Source organism: Apus apus, chromosome Z (genome assembly GCF_020740795.1).
Source record: "Apus apus isolate bApuApu2 chromosome Z, bApuApu2.pri.cur, whole genome shotgun sequence".
In the NCBI taxonomy this organism is placed as follows: domain Eukaryota; kingdom Metazoa; phylum Chordata; class Aves; order Apodiformes; family Apodidae; genus Apus; species Apus apus.
The window spans coordinates 15,163,252-15,189,027 of NC_067312.1; the positions used below are offsets into that span (position 1 = coordinate 15,163,252).

The 25,776-nt window shown below is 41.6% G+C and overlaps 1 protein-coding gene across 1 annotated transcript in view; it reads right to left on the reverse strand.

The window, feature by feature from the left end:
* PLCXD3 (phosphatidylinositol specific phospholipase C X domain containing 3) overlaps positions 1-25,776 on the reverse strand; it is an 86,248-nt gene that overhangs the window by 24,852 nt on the left and 35,620 nt on the right. Inside the window, exon 2 of the mRNA XM_051643608.1 lies at positions 5,339-6,047. Coding sequence (XP_051499568.1) covers positions 5,339-6,047 — 709 coding nt within the window. The remainder of the gene's footprint in view (positions 1-5,338; positions 6,048-25,776) is intronic.

Genomic DNA, 25,776 nt, shown 5'->3' on the forward strand with positions numbered 1-25,776 from the left:
TATTTGAGACGTAGATGTCAGTGACAGCTTACAGCAGTGGGGCTGGGGGAATGAACATTTCCTTTTCATGATGAAAAACGCTGCTTTCTGTACATGCAGGGTCAGACTGTGCTCAGAGTGTGATTATGGGATTAAATAAAATATCTTTACAAGTAGTCTCACAGCATATACTGCAATTGCAAGAAGGTGTTTTGCTGCATAACACGATAAAGATTACAAGATTCCTCAAATAGATGAAAAGACTGTGAGACAACCCCACTCCCACAATAAAACACCAAGACAAGCCTCCCCAAAGCCAAGCCACCGCTAGTGCTGGTGATCATAGCGCTGGTGATCACTATGCCACCTTCCTTTTTGGACTAAATCCCACAGGCTACTAACAGGTATGCAGATAAATACTTACTTGACAAAGTTATTAAAAAATCCTATGCTCTTGTATTTTGTAGCATTTTAATATTATTCTAGGTTCATGACTAAAGCCATCAGACACAACCACCCAGCACTTTCCAAGAAAATGCTATGCTAAAATCCTTGTGTAGGCAGATGCTCCAATGATGAAAAGCCACTAAAACCAACATGAACATACACAACCCTTCAGGATTTTACCATGCAGGCCTGCTGATATGGGAGACAGATGCTTCAAATGAAACCAAGGTCTCCCTCAGCTGCTCTGTATGCAAACACCAGGATCATCACCTTTTGTGTGGAAAGGCTCGAGAAGTAATTAAGGATACTTTGAGGAAGAAGTGGAATACTGAGAATTTTGGCTAGCAATATACCAGGATGATAGTTTGTACCTTCTGGGGTTGAATTTTAAAAAAGAAAAAAAAAAAAAAAGACAGCTCTCTCCAAAGTCAAATGCAGTGAGTGGCAAATGCCCCTGTACTATACAAATTAATTAGTAACCAAGTCTGCAACTGCCTCTTAGCATATAAAGGGCTCCACACCAGCTGTGGTGCTATGGGCTCATCCAGTCCTACACCCAAACCAGCTCATCAGAGCTTGCTGCTCTCCTGCAGCCTGTAAGGGAGCCAGACATAAAGGTTACAGGCAAGAAGGATGCCCAGACAACTAGCAGTTATAGTTGCCATTTCTGTGGTTGTTTTTTATATAAAATAGCTTAGGAATGACATCAGTCAGTACCAACCATGGATCACTGTCATCATCAAACCCTACTCTGCCAGCAACAGGGAAAGTGAAAAATTCAGGGGCTGAGATACAGCTTGAACAAAGAGTACACCTTCAGTAACTGACTTTTAAAAAATCCCCAGTCTGGTAACACCAGGGATTATTTTTCATGTAACAACCACCTACTAGCTAACTGAATCTGTCCTTGTTTAGTTATGACTGCACACAGTTCATTATCTGGTCTACTTACTCCCCTTCCCCCCCACTTTGTTAACAGTGTGACTTTGCCACCACTTCAAACTTTCAACCTCATCTGCAAGCTTTTCAACTTTTTGTTTAAATTTGCTTTAGTTGCTAAGAGGGAAGCTTTATCATAGTAAGGATTTAGACACATGTGAGCTACAGGGAACATTATCCTTAAGAGATTAATTTGGAAATCAAGTGACAATCAGCTGGGTGTGTGTTTATTTTCTATTTCTCATTAAAAATACCACAGGATTTTTGCACCCCCTGAAGGAGATATCTATTCTTCTTCTATTATTCAAACTCAGAGACCAAAAAGAGAACGTCATGCCCGTCTCCAGTGTCAGAGATAAAATTAGTAATGTCACTGCAAATCAGAAAACAAACTAGATTATTATGAAGAGCAGCTCTACACTCAAAAGATTGTTTCACAACTGCCTCTCAGACATACTGAAGGCAGCTGCCTCACTGTGAATTTAATTCAATACGCAGAGGGAATGTAATTCATTTGGTATGTACTGTTTGCTAATCAAAGAGTATTTCTTGGCATCTAGACTGTGTGTGACAGAATGTTAAGCCTGAAAACATATTGTCAGTCCTCAAAGTTCTTAATCAAATCCAAAAAAACATAACATGCATGCATGAGAGTGATTCAAGTAATTAAGATGCAAGCTGTGTTGCAGTTTTGCAACACTGAGCTATGGTCCTAGGAAGAACTGAGAAGACATGGCTTTTCCCTCTTGTATGGGGTGCAACACAGAAAGCTTTATGACTTTATCATTTTTCCTTATTTCAAATTATTGTCCCACAGAGTATTATGTGTGATGACAGCAGCAAAGCCTGCAAGCAAGCATTATCAGTAAAAAACAGATCTGCTATGTCTTCTACTGAATACAGTCTTAGGAGCATGAAAATGTTTGTGTGTTTGAAATGAAGGTTACCAAGGGGCTTCCATCTTGTGTATCTGCTGTGGTGAACATAACGAGGAATAACATCTCTTCTTCTGAAATGCATTGCCTTAGGAAACTGCTTTACTGCAGTTTGAACATGTGGACCTCCGCCACCACAACCAGCTCCTATGAAGAGCTATTAAACCAACCATTTACTATTGGCTACAGAGGTGTTTATTACTGTGCTTTTTGAAAACATGACCTGCAAAGCAGCAGAAAGGAGCACGGACTGCTGCACAGTGTCTGCTTGCAGTTTTCCTGGTCTGATAGATGCTGCAATCGAGAGAAAACACATTCTCCTCCTCAGGTGGCCATTGCTCTTCAAATGGTAAATAATCTTGAAAGCAAACAACCAGCTCCAGAGATCAAAACCTGGTATCTTTTATTGTCTCTGAAACAAACTAAACTTGCTGGATTTTCAGAACTAAGTCAATATATTAATGAAAACGGCCATTGTACAAATAGAGGAAAAGAGAGATTAGTAAGGCTTTGATTTGAAAATGCCAAAGGACCTTTTCTTAAATGTAATATTTAATTAAGGGGGAAAAAACCAACACCAGAATTAATTGAAAAATTCAACCTTATTCCACGTTTACATTCAGATCTTTCGACATCCAAAACTCCACCCAAGTATGGCTACAAAACTGCTGCCAAAAGCATAAAAATGTATTCTTAATGCAAAACTCTTCACCAACATTTATTAATAAGCAAAAAATAGTATAAAATTTATAAATCTATGCAGCACCCAGCAACAAAAGCCCCTGTGTTACCTACCAGGACATATGAATGGAATTTGAGCCGTATGTTTATTCTGAAAAGGACAGGATAATCTTTTTATAAATAATTATGATATGGTTCAAATAGCAAACAGTACAGATGGAACATATAGCTCCTTTAGTATGGATTACGTACTTACAAATTACTGAAACATTAATGCAGCAAGATTGAAAGTAATTCTGTAAATTCTGCTAATTGTGCTACATCTTTTAATTGCTCATCTATTTTTTTTAACATGATCATCATCAAATGAGGAGCACTTCTGAGTATACTAGATGTTCACTTTCAGAGAAGTTAACTCAATATCTGAGCTCAGTTTCTGTGTAGATTAACACACATTCCAAACCTGTGTCTTCCTGGCAGTGTATTTTGTAATAAGTAGTAGAAATTCGAAATGAGATTACACACTTGGAAGACTAAATACCACCTTTGGAGATAATTTTAAAGGTCCATTTCTTTTGCAGTGGTTAAGAGAGTTATGCAAAAGTAAAAAGTAATCATTCAGTAATCAGCAGACTTTTTTGTACCTTGTGGCTCATGTGAAAATCTCAGCTGTGATTTGGAAAAAACAACATTTCCAGGTATTCTGGCACAATTATTTACTGACATTTCAAGTTAGTTATAATCTAAAAATTTGTTGTAGTGAAAAACAAACTACAAGTTCAGAGGTTCAGGTCATTCAGACCTCAGGGCCAAACATATCCAGAAGCCACTTAACTTTTAATTTTTCTAAACAGCTTCAAAGAAGCATATTATGAGCCAGAGAAGAAGAAAAGGGTTTTTTAGTGACCATTTTATTGATGCAGCAAGTTTAGGAACCTTGCAGTTTCTTGGTTGTGCTATTTCATGTTCTAAAGAACAGTCAGAAAGATGTTTACCAGAGAAAACAAATCCCTAAACAACAAGGAGAGTGTTCAACAGTAAATCCAACAACAAAGTAGTATTTCAACAGAAAAGTGCTTCACAGACTCAACAGGAAGGGAGATCCCCAGTCCAATGGAGCCTGTAAAAACATACGTGGAGGATATACAGATAAAAATGCAATTGCACAAGCACGTCTGAATTATATTCCACTGCTTGTAAAACTTTCTGTGTCAGTGTTTTAGCATTTCAGATTGTTTTTCTGTGGTGTGGGTTTTTTTGTTGGTTTTTTGTGTGTGTTTTTTTGTTTGTTTAGCTGGTTTGTTTTTTTTTTTAAGTTAACAGTTGCTTCGGAAAGCTGCCATAAAAACACCTCAACCTTTCTCAAAAATGAGGCCTGCTGCTTTGGAGAGTCACAGGCACTGACTGCATTGTTGTTCTCATAAAAAGGGACAGTGTTCTGAACAGACCTTCACGGCACAGGCACGTCCGTGCTGACAGCAGAACATTTCCAGACCACTAATCCCTGTTATAAATTCTTTACACTCTGCAACCCTTTTTTTTGTTTGTTTTTAAGGGGAAAAAAATAGATCTTCTGTCTTTGCATGAAATTTCAGGTTTCCTACCAAGTTGTCAATAACAGTCACACATACCTGCCTTTAAGCTAGCTGTGATTTATCAAATGCATGTCTTGCACAGACGGCTTTGTTTTTCTAATTTAACAATTAATGACCTGTCAACACAGTATTCCTTGTACACAGCCTCTACAATGGTCTGCTGTCTCTTTGCTGTATGATATATGACAGACTTTTAGGAGGCAAATTCACTCTAATGGTGTCCTGATAGCTTGGATATATTATGTGATGGTATGCAGAGAAAAGCCACACATGCTTAACGTGAGTAAAGGTACTTAAGGAAGCAAATTGTGCAGTGTCAGGCTTTGATGATGGGCCAAAATGAAAAAAAAAAAAAATTACCTGATGCATAAATAAAAACTTAAATTATCTAGATAATTTAAGTAGATTTGTTCACACCTAGTAAGGAAATCCAAGGCAAGATGCTCAGTGCTTATGGTAAGAAACCACATTTGAAAAACAAAACAAATGAAAAAACCTGCACTCAGGAAAAAAACAAAAATGCTAAACCAATCCTGTAATATCTCATGAGGCTGTAGTGCCAGACTGTCTTTCAAGATACAAAAGTTTCTCTTTCAATATGTTTCAATTTAAATATTTTAGGATTATGCCCAAGTTCTGACTCAGCTATAGCAGAATGGATAAAAGCTATCTGCTGGAGTTTCTTTAAAAGTGACTAAAAAAGCAGCATTACCAGAGCACTCATTCAGCACAGTCAGTACATGTCACACACCAGAAACTTACCTTTCTGTGATCGTTTCTCTGAGACCACTAGCAACCCCTTTCACCACTGTACTAGCCTTTGGTGTCAGCACTACTTGAGATATAAAAAAGGAGCCCTTCTTTCTTCTCTCAGTGATTGACGCCTGGAGGAACTGAATCAGTTTTTCTGGATCTGTTGTGTTTGCCCAAGGAGCTGGCATCATCTGGCCTGGCCAAAGAAATGGTACCTCGAGAGCCACTGGGCTGTGGTAGAACACCAGCACTTGGTGTTCCTTTTCCCACAGGTACTGGAGGCTGACTTCATGGGCAAATATAGCAGGACACATTTTGTTTCCATACGTGTCTTTGAGCATTTGGACGAGCTTTTCATGATGGTATTTCTGCATCCCATAGAAGTGATTGAAGTCCAAGAAGACCACTTCTTTTGGGTGGTCAGCCAGAAACGCGTTGATCTCTTCCAGACCCTCCTTGACTTTGGCACTGAATAAACCATGAGCGAAGTAGAGTTCGTTGTCTGGGTCTCTGGGCTTGGTGGAAATTCTAAGGTCAAAATACCGTATACCTGCCCCCAGCTGGCTGGTGAAGTTCATGGTCTGGGTAGCCAACCACTTCCTCATCAGCTTTTTAGCCACAGTCCCAAACACAGACACAAAATTCTGGACCGTCTCTGGCTGCTCAGGCCCGACTGGAGAGGCTTCATCGATATAGAAGCTAAATGAGTCATGAGACCCTAAAAACACAACAGAGAAAAGTTTTCAATATTGTATTCAAATATTAAGTTATTAGTGATTCTTCTGTAATAAGCATAAATTTTCTGACCTGTACCACCACTTACCAGCAGACTCCTCCCTTGCCCTTTTTCTCAACACACTACATTCGTCTGGCAGCATTTACCCCACCAGCGCCTCCCAGGAACTTGAAAGGTAGCGCCTGTTTCTCTGCTTGTCTGGGCTCTCCCTCACTTCTAGCTCCACTGGTGCCTGTGGACTCTGTCTCTCAAAGCAATCCTGGTGTAAGTCCAGCAAAGCAAGTCAGATAATAAAACCCTAAAGCCAACAAGGACAGTCTGGCCTCACACACTGAGCTATGCACCATCTAGTTTGCAGAATCGAGGAAAAAAACCAAACCTAACCAACATCCCACACACACTTTTACAGCCAGCTAAAATGAGTTGGAAAACACCACGGACATGTAACCCTTCTGAACTTTTTTTTATTTCAAGTCACATCTAGTCATCAACAAGGTTACTGAATGCTGTTTTTCTTCTAAAATTTATCTCTAAAAGTCCTTGTTTTCCTTTGCTACCTAAGTACAACAGATAGAGCCAAGGATAGCATTAGATTCCACAGATAAAATGTGTAAATTCCACTGCAAGTTCTTCACAAGAGACATTTGACTTAACATGCCTATGTACAAGTTATCATTTTCTACAACTTAACAAAGTTGAATCCAAATATGCAAGTCACTTTATTATGCAAAATTCTGTCTCTATGTATGTCCATTAAAATAAAAGCAACCACAAAACAAAACCCACCATCTTATCTTGCTCAGCATTTAGACATTTACACAAAAGCAGCTGATAAAGCTAAGGGTATCTGCAAATACAAGATCATTCATCTGTAGGGGACTCATCTTACTCATCTTGCTTTATGGAGAGATGAGGACTACCCTTTTCTACCACTAGCCTTCTGAGTACCTGGTGGTGAAATCTGGCAGTTTACACAGAAATACCCTCTGGCTGTAGGCAGAGCCACACTCCCACTATCCCAGCCAGAGGGGATGCTTCTGGCCAGACTCATCACAGCAAGCAGGTCTGCTCCTCAGCAGCACAATGCCTGCAAGACTCCTCCAAGGTCAGCAGGACTTGTATTTCTGATGGACTGTAGCACTGGGCCCTCAGAGATCCAAGTCCTATCATCAAAATGAGTTCACAACATGAGTCTTGCCTGCTACTGATGCTTTTGTAGGTGCTTTTCAAAATTACTTTCCAAAGCACCTATGCTGTGGCAAGTAAGTACCACATTAATGAAATCCTGCTAGTCAGTCATTTCTGATGGTGATGCTATTTTAGTGAACTGGAACAAACCCTATAAACTGAAGTGACAGCTATACCATTTTCTTCTTTAACAGCAAAAGGAGTAGTGACAAATCATCTTACATTCTAGCTTGGACTTTGCTTTGTTTAATCTGAGAAACGTCTTAAAATTTTGTACAATGCTTTTTTCCATTATATTCTGTTTGAACTGCCTTTTACTTTAAATATTAGATACATTTTCTAGTTGATGAAGCTTTATCATGCAAGTGTTGAAGAGACAGCATATTCCTTGCAGAATCTGATTAGAACATGGAGTATCTGGTTATACCCTGATATCCTAGGGGATGAGATCTGCACACAGAATTGTAATGGCAAAACAAATTATTAGAGCAGTGACTTTGTTTCAGCTGTATTACAGGCAAAATCAATGAGATACATTAAATATGCTGCTCAATGAAACCTGCATTAATATACAAATCAAAGTAAATCCAGTTTTGTTCAAAACAAGGCATAGCTTCTGATATTAGCAAGAGATGGATCTTGCAAACCCTTGCTTTGTCCACTGAAGTCCCTTTTATACAAGTAGGATTTTATGTCAGAATAAGTACATGTATAAACCTGATAAACTGATTGCAGCAGGGGGCTCAAAATGTCATTAAAATGTATTAAAGCGTTTGTCCTTTATTGTCCTGATATACAGGCATAAGCAACCTGAAGTTGCAGATGAAGCAGCTAAAGTTGATCACCATGGCATATATGTGTAAGGTACAAAGAAACACACACGGTGCATGCACTGAGGACCTCCATAGAATCATTGTGGTTGGAAAAGACCTTTAAGACCATCAAGTCCAACTGCTACCCTAACACTGCCAAGTCCCCACTAAGTCATGTCCATGTTTTGTAATCGAAACAGGAAGGCGTTATTAAACACTACAAAAAGAAAATAATGGGAAGTGTAACAGAGAGCTCCTGCAGAGATATCAGTAGCAAAAGGGAGCAAGGAGAGTGCTGATCAACTGCTGAACAAAGCAGGAGACTTTGTAATGCAGGCAAGGAAACTAGTACTGGTATCTTCCTTGCCTCAGTCTTCTACTGGCAAGGTCTGTTCTCACACACCCCATGTGTCTCTGCTTAGTACTTTGTGTTTTTCAAACTGCTTCTCATTAGTAAAAGGTGACTGTGTTAAGGACTACTTATCCAGATTAGACCCATGTAAGTAGACAGGACAAAACAGGATTCATCTGAACATGCAGAAGGCACAGGTCAAGATGACTGTAAGGCTCTCCCCCCCTCATCTTTGACAGGTCATGTTGACTGGAGGAGGCAAAAGTTACACTCATCTTCGAAACAGGGAAGCAGGAAAATCCAAGAAGCAACAGTCTGCCAGTCTAAGTTCAGTCCAAGAGAAGATCAAAGCAAGTCCTTGTGGAAAAAATTTCCAGCTTATGAATGACAAAAAGGTGACTAGGAACAGCGACCACAGATTTAGCAGGAGCAAATAATGACTGAACAACCTGATTGTCATGTAGGATGAAATAATGGCTTCAGGAAAAATATTTTTTTCTTTTACTTCAGCAAGTCTTAACACAGTCTCCCATAATATGCTTACAGTCTAACTGGGAAAACACCAACTAGACAAGTGCACTTATAAGGTAACTTACAAAATGCCTGGACCATCAGGCTCAAGAAGTTGTGGCTGAAGGTTCACAGTTGATCACAAGCCAATTCTTTTTAACTTCTTTATCAGTGACATAGACAACATGATGAGAAGCACCCTCAGACAGTTTTCAGGTGAAACTGAGTTTGGGGAAAAGTCTAATGCTTTGGAGGGAAAACTAAGTATTCAGAGAATCTTCAGCACAGCAGAGAGGTTGGATGACAGGAACCCTAAGAAGTTCAAAGGTGCAATGGACCCAGGACAGACAACTCCATACTGAAGCACAGCTGGGGACCAACTGGCTAGAAAGCAGCTTTGCAGAAAAAGATTTGTTCATTTAGATGTAAGGATGAAACAACTTCCCACAAGAACAGTTAAGCCTTGGAGTGGGAGCCCATCAGGGCTCACTCTGCATCCCTGATTCTCAACACTTGGCTTGACAGATTCCTCTAACTTGGGGTTCTACTTTGAGCAGGGGATAGACCAGATGACTTCTCAAGCTCCCTTTCAATGTAAATTATTCTGTGTCTGCTTATTCCCTCCTCCCCCAAGATACAAAAAAAATCATTTATTGTCTCTCCACCTTAGAAGCAATTATCAAGAGACATTTTAAATGTCAACACCAGTCATGATCCAAAAACAAAAGTGACTGGTTTCAACCACTGAGACATTAAATTTTCATGAGCTTAGATATGGCCAAGCACTATATACCCTATCACTTAGATTGCAAGAAAACAGCTGCTAGAACTTTTACTGGGGAGTACGGACTCCTCTTTTTACTGAATTCCCTTAATAGGAGAATCAGGAATATATAACACAGTACAGCTCAGCTACTGGCATATTTATGGCTTCCCTGGAGGGATAAGCCCCCCATTAAAAAAATAATTTAGCTCAGTGCTGAAAAAAGCCCCTCAGGGAGAGTGCATTTCAGTTCAGAATAGTTTCTTCAGAGATTTACAAAGAGGCACAGAGAAGCTACTATTTTTGGTGGCTAAGTTTTGACATATTTTTCATAAAGCAGACAAGCATAGCTGGACTTTGCTCTGCCCTCCCCTTGCCCCAGTGACACCTCTGACAATCCCCCTTAACAACATCCTGGTAAAGAGCACCTGCAGTAGTCCTGGATGGAGCAGCACTGCCCCGCATGCTACTGACACCAGCAATCGCTCCCTGAAGATCCACAAGTCACAGGAAAACCACAAACATATAGGAGTGAAGTTTCACAGTTTGTGGGATATTTTACTCCCCTTGTCTCACAGATCTTAAGCTCCTCGGGTCTCTACACTGAGAGTTATTGAACAGCTGCTGGAAGTGGATTTATTTTACTACTGCTTTAGGTATCATTAAAAGCTTTACCTGCAGTTGCCTTCCTGTATTTAGGAGATGACATCCCTTGGTAACAATTGCTGAAATGTCACAGGCCATTCAGTTTCACTTTTTTAAAAAACATCCTTGTCAATGAGGGCTATAAAATCATAGAATCACAGAATCACAGAATCCTAGGGGTTGGAAGGGACCTCAAAAGATCATCTAGTCCAACCCCCCTGCCAGAGCAGGGTCACCTAGAGCACATCACGCAGGAATGTGTCCAGGCAGGTTTTGAATATCTCCAGTGAAGAAGACTCCACAGCCTCTCTGGGCAGCCTGTTCCAGTGCTCTGTCACTCTCACAGTAAAAAAAAAAATTTCTGATATTCACTTTAAACCTCCTATGCTCCAATTTGTATCCATTACTCCTTGTCCTATCACTGGTCATCACTGAAAAAAGCTTAACTCCATCTTCTTGACACTCACCCTTTACGTATTTGTAAACATTGATGAGGTCACCCCTCAGTCTCCTCTTCTCCAAACTAAAGAGACCCAGCTCTCTCAGCCTTTCCTCATAAGGGAGATGTTCCACTCCCTTCATCATCTTTGTGGCTCTGTGCTGGACTCTTTCCAGCAGTTCCCTGTCCTTCCTGAACTGAGGGGCCCAGAACTGGACACAATACTCCAGATGTGGCCTCACCAATGCAGAATAGAGGGGGAGGAGAAATGACTGACACCATATCACAACACGTTTCTTGGCTGTTGTGGAGAACAGCTAGGACAAATTCTATGACCTCTCGTACACAGGAGACTGATGCAGATGTTCTCCCAACCTCATACGGTCTCAATGTCTCATTTGGGGTTAAAAGCAAACAAAAAAAGCCCCACCCTATGAATCTTTACATAGCCACACTACTATTTCAAGGAATAGCAGAGGCTAGTCATGACCACTAGAGCTCGTGCACCTCAGTATTCTATTTCACCTTCTTTTTAAGATGGCTGGGCACTGTTCTCTCCACCAAAGCCAGAACACATCTCAGGATATCAAAAGGTTCCACCAAAAGCAATGCAGTGTCAGACTTCACTTTGTCATTTAAACTGCTTGGGTTACACAAGCTTTTTTTGATAAAAATACTACCCAGGAGAGCAAACAAAAAAAAAAAGGAAAAAAAATTAGGTTGTGCAGTGACTCAGCTGCCCCACCATTAATGGTCTTGCTCCTCAGCTGTTCCTCCAGTGTTCATCACCCGTCATGTCCCTGTGACACCACCCAGTGGTCACAGGGCTCAGCCACCTAGATACACTCAGCACTTCTCGTTCCTTTGGGTCATGGAGAGAAGCAGACACTACCTCAAGTAATGCAAAAATTCAGATAACAGACAAGTCAGAGCCAGAACAAGAGTACATGTGTTACCCATGCAAGCTTCTATCTAATCATGTATCTGACCAGCAAGTCTGCTGACAATACCAAGCTGTGTGGAGTAGTTAACACCTAGAGGGAAAGGATGCCATCCAGAGGGAACTTGACAGGCTGGAGAGGTGGGCCCATACCAACTTCATGGAGTTCCACAAGGGCAAGTTCAACAAGTCCTGCACATGGGTCAGTGCAACCCCAGGCACAACTAGAGACTGGGGAGAGAATGGATAGAGAGCAGTTCCAAGGAAAAGGACTTGGGGGTGGTAGTGATGAGAAGCTCAACATGAGCCACCAGCATGCACTGGAGCCCAGAGAGCAACTGCATCCTGGGCTGCATCAAAAGAAGTGTGGCCAGCAGGGCCAGGGAGGTGATTCTGCCCCTCTTCTCTGCTCTGGTGAGACCCCACCTGGAGTACTGTGTGCAGTTCTGGTGCCCTCAGCACAGGAAAAACATGGAGCTGTTGGAAGGGGTCCAGAGAAGGGCCACCAAGATGATCAAAGGGCCAGAGCAGCTCTGCTATGAAGACAGGCTGACGGAGTTGGGGCTGTTCAGCCTAGAGAAGAAAAGGCTCCAGGGAGACCTTATAGCACCTTCCAGTACCTAAAGGGGGCCTACAAGAAAGATGGGGAGGGGCTTTTCACCAGAGAGGGCAGTGATAGGACAAAGGGTAGTGGTTTTAAATGGAAAGAGGGGAGATCTAGGTTAGACACCAGGAAGAAATTCTTCACCCTGAGGGTAGTAAGGCACTGGTACTGGTTGCCCAGGGTGGTTGTGGAAGCCCCGTCCCTGGAGGTGTTAACGGCCAGGTTAGATGAGGCTTTGTGCAGCCTGGTCTAGTGGGAGGTGTCCCTGCTCATAGCAGGGGGGGTTGGAACCTGATGATCTTTAAGGTCCCTTCCAACTTAAACCATTCTACAATTCTATGATTCTTTGATTCTGCATTGAATTATAATGTCATCCCAGAATCGTAGCATCATCATGGTTGGAAATTACCTCTGATATCACTGACCCCAACCATCAATCCAGAAAAACCTATCATGCCCACTAGAGCATATCCTGAAGTGCCATATATACATGTTTTTTTTAATACCTCCAGGGACAGTGACTCCACCTTCTCCTTGGGCAGCCTTTTCCAGTGCCTGACTACTCTTTCAGTTTAGAAATTCTTTCTAATAGCTAGTCTAAACCTCCCCTGGCACAACTTCAGGCCATTTTCTCTAGTACTGTCATTATTCACTTGGGACAAGAGGCCAACACCTGCCTCTCTGCGACCTCATTTCAGATAGTTGCACAGAACAAGGTGGTCTCTCCTCGGCCTCCTCCAAATTAAGCAATCCCTGTTCCCTCAGCCTTTGCTCACAGGACGTGTTCTCTAGACCCTTCACCAGCTTGGTTGCTCTTCTCTGGACTCACTCCAGCATTTCAATGTCCTGCTTGTAGTGAGGGGCCCAAAACTGAACACAGGATTCAAGGTGCTGCCTCACCAGTGCTGAGCACAGAGGAACAATCACTGCCCTACTCCTGCTGGCCACACTATTGCTGCTACAAGCCAGGATGCCGTTGGCTACCATGGCCACCTGGGCTGACTGCTGGGCTCATATTTAGCTGACTGTCAACAAGCACCCTCAGGTCCTTTTCAACTGGGCAGCTTTCCAGCCACAGACAACTCTCTGCTGCCCATAAAACTTCCTTCTAGACACAAACTCAATCAAAATGCTATGAGAAACACTTCAGTTCTCTGAGCACCGCGCTGCTGTTTCTAGGTAAACCAGTGAAAGATGCACATTCGGCCCCATGCAAGTCAACTTAGACCTGATGAAGAGGAACTAAGAAGTCTAAACTGCCCGTCTGTATAGACCAGGGAGCCTTCTCCCAGCAATCCCCAAAACTCTTCTGTTCTGTGTCTGAATTAAGAAGCCTGCAGAGATTGAGCCAGCCATGTCCGTGTCTCACCCACCCAAACTCCATGTTCACAAACAGCCAAATCACCAGAGTTAGCCAAGGGTGCTGGTACATAGGGAGGAAGCTCATCCACAGTTTCATCCCCCCACATCAACCTCCAGTTGTCACATGGCATTTCTCAACTCCCTACCCACCAGCAGCTCCTGCACTGCACATAAATTAGGCCAGCTTTCAGGTAAGGTTGCCTGCAGCACCAGCAGGACCATGCCTCCTTTTTGGCTTTCTGAAGGCTCTGGAAACCTTCTCAATGGAAAGCCAGAGCAGTGGGTACTCTTCCCAGTCCTGGCCAGCCAGCCAACACATTATTTTAACTTGGTCTCAGCACAGAAATTGGGATTTGCATTAAAATAAAAAATTACTTCTCTTTACACAAGAAGAATACTTTATAACATGTAACAGTATCTGGGTTTTATTCAAGTGAATTGTCTGATCAGAAAGTAAGAATATTTTATAAGCTTGCATTTTGTAAGGGGTAAACTAGCCCATACATAACTGCAATCAAACAGAATCACCCCTATTAAGCAGTGAAAACCAAAGAGCTATTTCACTTTTTCTACGTAAAACTCTGAATTTCCTACTGAAAAAAACCCCAACAAACATAAACCAAAATGAAGACATTTTTAAAATAAGCCCATTAAACAAACTTGAAATGTCTGTGAGAGAACATGAACACAAATAACTTCACTTTTTAAAACAAATCTTTTTCCAAGTCATACATCACAACTTTATATCCAGACATTTAAATCTTATTAAGTCAACAGTTTCAAGCTGGTAAGTAAATATTTTAATGCTTTTAAACTGTAAGTACAAGGATGAATTAACCTTGATTTTCAATGGGGCATTACCAGTAAAGTATAAATCCAGAGCCCAATTCTAAGCACACTTAACTGTTCAAATTATTTTAACTTTGTGCATGAATATGTGCAAGAAAGAGACCAATTCTGCTTCAGCTTCTTGCAGAATAATAGAATTCCAAACTTCTTTGGAGTTATACTAACACCAGCTAAATCGATGTCATCTATCTGGGAGCAAGAAAAGACAAGCAGTGACAAAAGAGAAAACATATTCTGGTCATGTTTGAGAATATGGGCAGAAGATGTGACAAGAGTGATAGAGAATGAAGCTGTTAAAGCAACATTTGTTATATTACTATTAACTTTGCAAGAACTTAGATGCTGCTGCAAATTTGGCACAATCACATTTCCCCATCAGAAATCCACTCCTCAGTCTGCCCACACCCTCTGTGCCAGTCCTATCACCTCTAACAAACTCTTCCTCCACTTGTACCCTCTTCTGCCCTGAAAACCATGGTGCTCATGTGGAAAAGGGAAAGGAAGTGTTTGCTTTCTTCCTGCTATGTTATTTCCCTGGACTGTCAGCCCACTCACTCCAGTTCTCCACCCTCATCCTTTAGGTTTATTTTACCACCACCACCAAGTCAGTCCTTCACCAGGTATCAGGATTGGTCATAACCATAACCTTATTCCTATAGCTAGGGGCACAGCATCTGGAGTCTCAGCTGTGCTGCCTTATTGGGACTGTTACTGCAAGCAAAGGTCTGTGTCAAAGGGACAATCTGATAAATCAGACAGGTGCACAGCAATTAGTATGCAAACTTTTTAACATGGCTTGCTTGCAAGGGAGCGCAGAACTACGTTGTATTAAAAAACAGTTCTAAGTCATGTTCTGTCAATCTCTGCCAGACAATGTTTCTAATAATAATTCTGTCATGGGTGGATCTCTGCATTCCTCAGCCCAAACATCTCAGCTGGAGCACCTTAACCCACATCTAATGTCACAGCACAACTACAAGAGACACACCAACAAGTGTCAGTGGACAATGCCTAGAGCTTCATGTGGCTAAGTACAAAACATTTAAAGCCCAGGTAAAAGGCAACTGCTCTTTAATCAATGTAATACAGAGAGTTTACCCTTCAGAGAATCACATATTAGGTGAGTTTGGATGAGACTACTGGAGGTCATCTAGTTCAACCCCCACTTCTCCCAAGTCCAAAGAGATGTAAATGAAAGAAACATTTTCACAGATTACTACAAATCATTGAAGACTGATCAAAAAGACCTGTCTGAAACAGCTTCTTAGCTAGGAAGAAAGAAGTGGTAGTCCATCAGTCTGGAGATGGCACCCCATAGCAAGTGACCAACATTCAGACCTGGAATGACTACCTTTTTGTTTTCTCTAAAAATAAATTTCACACAGAAGAAAGAGTTTTAAGAAACTACTTACTCATGTTCCTCATATCTCCTTATCACCTATAAAATACTCCTGAGGATCATTTCATTTTGTGCACAGTCCAAGAGGAGTCCATGACCTTTGATATTGCCAATAATCTCCATGGCCGTGGCAAACTGCTCTTGACTCTGGTCAAAGCTTTTACCTTTTTAAGTTGTTTTTTAAGAGACAGCTTGTGGACTATGGTAGTGCCTGCACTGGGGAAGTGTTTCTGGTTGCTAGACTAAGCCAGGATCAGCGCCTTAGCCAAGTACTGCTTCTTTCCTAAGGAACTGACTTCAAAAATCAAACAGGTTGGTAGGCGGGGAAGGATGTACTTGGCTTTAAGGCCCAAGATAACTAGCAATTATCACAGTACAACTGGCAAGCTTCACTAAAAAGCTGATTTAGTTACTCATTATTCAATTCATACTAATACATGTAGTGCACATATAAGTAACCACATTGAGTCTCCTAGCTCCTTCCTGCAAATGGAAAGACCAGCTCCTGTTGCTCTTAGAATACTGCATCAGTTAATTCTACATTTAAATTCTCAATATTCTGTTGAAAATAAATAAGAAAATAAGCTGTAATTATACTTCTAACTCTCCAAACAGTGAGAGCACATCATGAATATGCACATCACAAGGGCAATTCTGATCAAGAAGCTATTCTTTGACAGACGTGCTATTTTTGCACTTGCTGCCCTCCTGAAAGCATGTTTCCCCTCTCACTTGGTAACTTCCTCACTGTCCTGTAATAATTTGTGTAGGAGGAGGTGCTGCCATGTTTTGAGAGACATTTCTAAGTGTAGACAGCCTCCCACCTCTTCCCAGTCAAGCCACCCCCAGACAGATTTTGTTGCAGACTTCACGCAGGCAGCACAGAAGGCAGCACAGTGGGGCAGTAGCTGGTGGAGCAGAACCTGAATGGCGGGGGCTTTCCAAGTGTCCCAGCTTACTGTATTCAAAAAGCTCACCATTAAGTGAGTCATTAGCTTCACCAAATATAGCTTCTAAACAGGCCTGTCTTAACACGAGATTAACACCACTGGAAACCTGAAGAAGGGCTGCAAGATCAGGCACAGAGAGCGCAGAGCAGGCAGATTCTCACTTTTAACCAGCTCAGAGGAGACCTTGCCCGAGGCCAGAGTGGAGCAGGGCAAGCTCTGGGCAGCAGTGCTGCTCACAGCCCCCCAGCTCCATGGCCCCTCCAGCCATCACAGCTGAGTCAGGCCACCAGCTCTCCTGCAGACATCGAAATGCAAGCAGCGTGGGGCAAGGCTTTTGCATTATAGATGCAGAAGTGGAAAGATCATGTTGAGGACTGAATCACTAGGTGTGCCTTCCCTGCTATTTTTTCCAGATGTGATTTACACCTCTCAGCAGTACACAAAAGAAAAGGTGGCAGAGGAAGGCAGTAATACTGCCTGTGAGTAACACCAAATGCAAAGAAAGCCACAACCCTGTTGGATGATCATGTGCTGCACTGAAAAGTTTTACAAGGTTCAAAAGCCTTAGAACTTTCAAAACCTGCCCTGCAATAAGCCATTTAAAAAGTTGTTTCTATTTTTGTACTGAAGTGAAATTGTAAACATGGTTTCACCATGGTTTGTGAGAAGACACAACACAAATTCTTTAATAAGTTTCCCTTCACCTATCAGGCTAAAACCCAGGTGGATTTATGGAACAAGAACTTCAACCCAAGCTCAATAAATAAATAAATTAATAAATCAGTTCTTGTTTCTAATACAGCAAGACAAACTAACAATTTTAAAAAATAATCTTTACCTCAGGATTGACCAAGCACCTAAAACATAAGACTGAAAATAATCAAAATTACAGCAGCAACAGACCAGGCACAACACTTTGGCATGCTGCAGGTCAGGCACTGTGATAGGCAGGCTGCCATGGTCTTCTCATTTATGAATTTGACTGCATATAGGAAGATTGATTAGAATATCCTATATCACATTAATAAGCATCACATACAACCTTCTATTTATGGACAACTATAATCTGAAGATGAATTAGCTATCTAATCACTTGGAAGTACTTGAGGCAGAACTGTAACTACTGCCTATCACCAACACTCCACAAACAACTCCTTCAAGTTTTTACTTGTTTGGGAACACTGCAAAGATGCTATGCTATTTTTTCTTTTTGTTCTGCAAGCTCACTGCTACTTGTTCAGATGCCTCAGAGATCTCCATCAGATCTGACATTTTAGTTAAACACTAGTCTCAGAAGTACCATATTAGCTATTTTTTTTTAATTCAGGAATTAGCATACAAGAATGGGAACATTTCAGGGAGCAAAACATAACAAGAGGTATATCTGATTTTAAGCATAAAATGAAAGTGCCAGGAATAATTTGGGGTGTGTTTTATTCTAGCGGCAGCTCAGTTTGGCTGAGTATGTCATCAGCATTCCAGTCATATCTCCTGGGGCCATCTGCAGCACTTGAATTTTGAGCCAATAGCTTTGGGACTAGGAAGAAGCTGTTATGACCCTGGGCAGCTCTGCAGAGCATGCGAAATGGCATCTCCCCATGGTGACTGCCTTCTGATCATAACTCTTGTTCATAACCCTAATGCTACCATTGACAGGACAGCCTTGAAGGGCAATATGCAACTGAGGAGGCTTATAAAAAGAGAACAGGCTGTTGATCTGTTCATATCTCTTCCTTTCCATGCACAAAGAAACATAAAGCATTACTTACTGTGTATAGCCGCAAGCAATTCAATGTTCACACTCGAAAACAGGATCAATTCAGACAACCTCTGTTTCTTGTGCTTTTATTTATTTGATTTCTTTTCATGGAAAAGAGCCCTTAACACTCTTGGTAATGAGAGAAATGTCCCTTGAAATAATTGCTTCTGATTACACAGATATCGCTCTTGCCAATTACTGCATCTTTTCTACAACACAATGTTTTGGATAATTGATTTTGCATTTCTCCCATCTCTTGCCTCTCCCCCCTTCTTGGATGTACATTTTTTTATTCTGGCATACCCAGTATAGCCCTTTCCTAACTCATGGCTGCACGGACACTTGTATTAGCCTCTTATGTCATTGTGTTCTCCCTTCTCTCTTTGTCATTATAAACAAACACCACAAACAACTGTGAAATATTTTCTATTAAATTTGATCTTGTAGCTGACAGAAATTACTTGCACATCTGCATCTTTACCCATTATTTTAAGGCCAAGTAAAGAAAAACCAGGAAGTCTGGCTGGATAAAATGAGATTGCAATGCAAAGCCAGTAGCAGAATGATGCCTTAAATAGGTTTTCTGTTACTTTTAAGATCCCTCAAGAAAGCCACTGTCATCTGAGATGGATCTCCACCAGGACTTTAAAAGGCAACATTTTTCAACTGTTCGTCCAACCATCAAGCTCTGCTGCAAGGACACCTGCAACACAAAGATTAAGGACAACTCCTGCATTGTCATGAGTGCCTGACAGTCAGTTTATCAGCACTCCAGGATGGGCTGTCCTACCGACACTGTTAATAGAGATTTCTATGACCATGGAAGAAATCCAAACTAGACTTCTTTTTATTTTCTCAGTCACTGTGCTGGTCTGGTTTGGCAGGATTTTTGGTACTGGGGGAAGGGCCCCAGGAGTGGCTCCAGTAAGAAGCTGAGAAGCTTCCTGAGGAGGAAGGAGCAGCAGGAACCACCAGCCTGTGAGCTGACTCTAAACCCCATCCCCTGTCCCCCTGTGCCACTGGGAGGAAGGAGGGAGAGAAACCAGGAACAAAGTGATTTGGGCCTGGGAAGAAGGGAGGGGTGGGGTAACATATGCAAGCCCTGCTCTGTGTGTGTCTGTGTCCTGGGTGTGTTTGATTAGTGTGAAATTAAATTATTATTTTTCCCCAAGTTGAGTCTGTTTTGCCCGGGACCTTAATCCGTGAAGAACCCTCCTTGTCCTTTGTCTTGACCCATGAACTTCTAGTTGGCCTCTGCTGTCCTCATCCCAGAGTGTGTGTGTGAGGGGGCAGTTGAGCAGCCATAGGGCTGTTCCTTTGTTGTCCTGTTGGGCTGGTGAGCCAGCCAGGAGCAAGACAAGGAACCATGACAGTCACTTATCTTTAAAAGCTGGGGCAAGTCTCAGCATCTGATTTCTGTAGGATAAAGCTGGACAAGTAGTAGAGAAATATTATTCCGTTTTCTGAGTCAGTTCACAAAGGCTGTCACATACAAACCCTCTTAAAAGGCCACTGTTAATAAGCTGTCCTTCTAAACTTAGTTGATTGAACATGCCAAGCCTGAGAGATTAAAAAAGGATGTAATTACTGCAAATGAATGGGAGAAACAGGGAAGAATGTAAGGTATTATATTTTTAGCATTCCCCTCGACCATTCCCCTTGCTCTGCACCTTTCCTTATCTTTTAGTTACCTCAAATCTTCACATTAGACATTGTCTACTTAGGTGTGTCATGCATCACATGTGACAAACTGCTACCAACAAATTAAGTCCCTTAGCCACCATGCTGAATGCACAATATGTCCCCCGAGATGAGGTGCTCTAGAAGTCTCTATCATGCAAGGTCTCCCCAGCTATAAGCAAAGAGACTGTAAAGTTTGACTTCCTGTTCACTAGAGGGAAATAATTAAATATCTTTCCTCAGGCCCTGAGATGCAAATGGAAAACACTAAGTCATCTTTGCCAAGGCTTTTTTTCCCCTGTAAAATGCAGAAAAACAGCCCTAAGCAATTGAAGCCTGAAGTTCAGGAAGTCACCAGCTGTACAACGTACAAATGAACTATCTCTCTGGCCCAGGGCGTTCCCTCCCAGTGAGTTTGCTTTGCTGAAGCTCTCAATGTGCAAGAGGATGTGCAACGGGAGCAGCATCACCGTGAGGCAGCACCCGGGCTCCCTCAACTGGCCATAAGCATAAACCCTCCAAGTCACCACACCATGGTGTCACCAGCTTCCCAAGCCCAAGGGCCTGCACAACTCTCCTTTGCCATATATAACCACCACTTTACAACAAGAGTCCTTTGGAAAGTAATACAGTGGTAAAAAAAAACCTTTCTGAGAGGCCTGTGTGTCCTCCACATAATCAGTGCTTGTCTTTCAGATCCAACTGCAGAACAAAGAAAGTAATCACAAAGATTTTGAATGTGAGAGTTCAAGACAGTTGTGACTTCCATTAGATGTCAGCTGCAAGGCACCATGAACCATCAGATGACAACATGTTCTGAGGTCGTCAACACCCAGAGTCTGTGGCAGGTGTCAGATCACCTTTGCCTCATGGCCAGTGCTGCCCTCATGTCTTCCACCACCTTCCTGCACCATGCTTTGCTTCTCTAAATCTCATGGGAGATCTCTACAGCCACATGTAGCCACTGCAAACTATACACTATAAGAGCACACACAGAAGATAAAAATGTGCCTGGCTGCATGCTGAGTGAAGAAAAGCAACTACAACCTGTAAAACACCAGATGAATGCCAGAAGAAGCTTTATACAGGGGAACAGTGGAAAGATGTACCCAGTTGGAAAAGGAGAATGCAGAGAAAAGTACAAATGAAACTATTTATGGAGCACCCCTCCTATGAAGACAGGCTGAGAAAGTGGGGGTTGTTCAGCCTGAAGAAGAGAGGACTCCAGGGAGACCTTACAGCAGCCTTGAAGGGCCTGAAGGGGCTACAGGAAAGCTGGAGAGGGGCTTTTTACAGGAGCGTGCAGCAACAGGACAAGGGGGAATGGTTTTAATCTCAAAGAGGGTAGATTTGGATGAGATGTTAGGAATAAATTCTTTAGTGTGAAGGTGGCAAGACACTGGAAGAGGCTGCCCATAGAAACTGTGGATGCCCCTCCCTGGAAGAGTTCAAGGCCAGGCTGGATGGGGCTTGGAGCAACCTGGTCTAGTGGGAAGTGTCCCTGCCTATGCAGGGGGGGTGGAACTGGATGATCTTTAAGGTCCCTTCCAACTCAAACTACTTTCTGATTCTATTTATTTGGTCACTACTAAGTGGAAAGATAAGCAAGATGAGCTGTGTTTTTACTCCTTGACTGAGAGGTCTGAATAGACAGGAGACCCCTCTGCAACCAAGCAGAGAGGTTTAAAAATAAATCCTATCCAAGCTGGGTGCAAGAATGTTTGCAGCCAAGCATGGTTCAGGTAAGTACTGTCAGATCAGCCACACTGTGACAAGACATTATCTCATTTCTTCCAGGGGCTTCCTCAGTAGAGGTTTAAGCAACCTCCAGACAGATGAGCAGGATAAACTGCCTCTGCTTCATCCCCACAGGCGTACAACCTGTTAAACCCTAACATAAGAGTTTTAATAATAACCTTTCCAAAGTTTCCATGCTTTTAATTATAACTTGCAATAATCTTCTTGTCCACACAAGTGACTCATTTAATTTTTTACCTTAAAGACCAAGAGATATCACAAAAGAAAAAAAAAAAAACCAACAACAAAAAAAAACACATCAGAACACCAGAGGCCTAGAGAAAGTTCTTAATCTCAACCAACAGGCAGGAAACAGGACTCACTTGCATGCGATTTTAGGTGGCAGATCAATTTAAAAATCCTACACTGTAATACAGGTAAACATTGTAAGTGCTACTATAGGAAAAGTCTTAGCTATGACTGCAAAATGTGTCTATCAGCCACATCACTGGGTGAACATCCTCTCTGGTCCAGGAACAAAGAGATTAATAATTTCATTTTGCAAACACAATGGTGACAAGTAAAGACACACAGAATAGAGAGGAATCAAACTGTTAATGCCTGCCTTGTCTCCTTTACCATCAGTGAATAGGCAATTTAAAGCCCCGCATGACTGATTAACCTGGAGTCCTGTCAAACACACTGTGCCTAGCAATTCAATTTCAACCAGTTCTTGCACTTTTTGTGGCTAACAGTATCCCTGCTTGATTCAATAGAGCAATCAAATGAGCTACTACACAACATAGAGGACTGAAAAATGAATGAAAAGAGTTAAAACAAAAGAGCAATATTCCATTCCCTACATTTCCTGTCTACAGTTCACACCAGATTCCCAGAACTTATTTATCAGCATAGCTCTAATGACCCATTAGGCCAATTTAGCCCGCTGGAGGTCTGGCTGTTAGTGTTTACCATTTAGCATTAAGAAGTCAATGAAAAAGCACAGGCAGTACTATTGATTACCTGAATTAACAGTCTGCACTTTGTCCAGCCTCAGGATACATCTAATTTACACTGGATATGTTCATGTCTTTAAAAACAATAATTAGTTTAGCTGTTTCATACTAAGACTACATAAATACAACACTGCACAGTAATTTCCTAACATGTCATTGGATCCTCTCTTTACCCTCACTTTAATTCACTTCAGCTGTTTTCATCCCCCGGGTTCAAAAAGTTGACTTTGTTACAGCAAAACCTACAAATTAGTAAACATATTTTAAGGACTGTTCAAATAATCTGAATTTAGGAAGGTGTTCAAGCTTTAATGTGCCCAAAAGCTGTGTTTTCTCTTAAACTCATGGCAATGTCCAGTCCACCTAGGCTGACTGTGTTGTGGCTTTAGGGTGACAATCCCTCATCTTAGAAGGCAAAATATTGTTATCTGCAATTATCCCACAACGGTTAATACTGGTAAAGCTGATGATATTGGCAAAGCTGACACAGTGCAGTGATGATGCCAGCACAAATTCTTCCAGGCTTCCTTTGAATTCCCTAATAACTTCTGTCACGCTTTTCTTCTGGGTAGTGACTGCACTTGGCAATCAGGCAGGAATATCACAGACCAAACTGTCTTAACATCCCCCACCCCTCCACATTCTAGCTCTATGCCATCCTGAGTATTTATTATTTCAAGACATTTGCAAGGACTTCCTCAAGACAGCTCATTTCTGATCTAGTTGTGTGGCTTGTGTGAAAGCAGACCCTTTGCTTTACACTATTAAGTAATTCTTTAATAAAATAGCACTGGCAGACAGCAACATCATTTGATAGTCTCACTCCACAGTCAAACACAATAGCAGCTGTTCCATACTTCTATTATTGCCTTTTTTCAAGGAGACAATCAAAGCTGAGTCTTTATCACGGTGCCTTTATCTTTTTCTCTCTTTCTTCCAGTTATATACATATATATTAATTCAGGGATTCAACAATTTTTGTGTAAAATATTTCCAATAATAAAGTCCTTGTTACTTCTTTTAGGAGCAGCTATACTGGGAAAAAAACGATCCAGCAAGCTGCATGCAATCATCTATCTACAAGCAGACTGAGCTGGACAGAGACCTGGAACTTCCTATTCAACTTTCCTTAACAAGCTTATTCACGACTTTAACCTCTCTGTTGGATGCAGAACCACCCTCCTGCTGGGACACTACTGAAGCTGCTGGGCATGTGGAGCCAAGGTTCTCAGGACCCCCAGTCCTTCCAACATGCAGTTGTTGCACAGAAAGCAGTCTGGAAGACAAACTCTGTGCATAGCTTTGGTGGAAATCTCTTCATTGCTCAATTCTCACTTCTGTAGAACAGAAGATAGGAATACACCCTCTCACATCAAAAGTCTCCCAGTAAAGTGTCACGTAGGAACTAGGCATTGCTGAATTGTTGGTTGAGGCAGTACCTGATGCAAGTAGACACACAATCAGCAGCTTAGCAATATTCTTGTTAACACCTGTCACAGACCATAAGCCACCTTGCTGCACAGCTGCCTCCCAGGAGCAGCCAGGCAGTCCCTCGCCACTGCTGCCTGCTCAGAGAGACAAACACAGCCACCACAGCAGCTGCAGAGCCTGTGTCCCATCCTTCAGGCACACTGTTCTCCAGACCATGCCTCAAGGAGGATGTTGTCCTGCCCTCCCACCCCAGTAGCATTGTCACTGATCAGACAGAGCCCACATACAGCACCAGAGGCCTTTTTGCAGAAGTTCAGTTTTGTGCTGTGCTCATGATCATAAAATGTTCACCCCTGCATAGGGTGAAAAGGTTCAATATTTTTTAAATTATTGAAATAATTGGATGGCAAATTATTTCTTACTTAGTCCCTAATCTTCTGTTACTAGCAACAGCACTCACATATAAACAAAGCAAAAATACCTCTTATCAGAGAATATGTTTTGAAATCTAAGCATATTCAAAGATTAAAATTTGCAGGAAGCTCCTAAATCTGTTCCCACAACTGGCAATCAGCCATTCTGTACATTATGCTAGTGACATATTTTAATTAGCTCTAATTCACACATTATAATAAGTGTCTAGAAAATATGCAGTGCACTTGTTATGAAGCAGTTTTATATCTTTATCAACATGCAGTTGGCTTTAATGTTACAAAAGCCACTAATACAACAAGAAGTGTTCTTTTCACGTCATAAATTATTACATACCTGTCTTCCAATTAAGTATTCTGTTTTTTTGAAAGGCACTTGCAAACTAATAGCTAAAGGAACTAAAATTCTGTCATCATGAAATACAAAAAAGAAGGAATAATTCCTTTGCTACAGGGACTAGTACTTTTTAAGAAATACATTTCAACAGGACACAGAAATCAATCTTCTTCAGTTCTTTTGAAAAACCCTCTGAGCAAATACTTCTGTCTTAATCTTCCCAAAGACCTTTGTAATTCTGACTTGCAGCAGTCTGTCTATTGCTGGGAGTCAGTGACATCTCTTCCAAGTCAGCTGGACAGTTTTAAGCCTGGTGGTGCTTAACTAGAATGCAAAATATCATTGCTATTGAAGAGGCAGGAATTTTAAAATGAATGAAAGCCAAAGGAATAATCAGCACATTAAGAAGAAAAGCCTTTGAATTGCCAGCTATTCTGTCTGAGCAGAGACAGGCAATACAATGGCTTCTTTATTTGCTGCAGTACACTTCAAGAACAGGTATTTCTC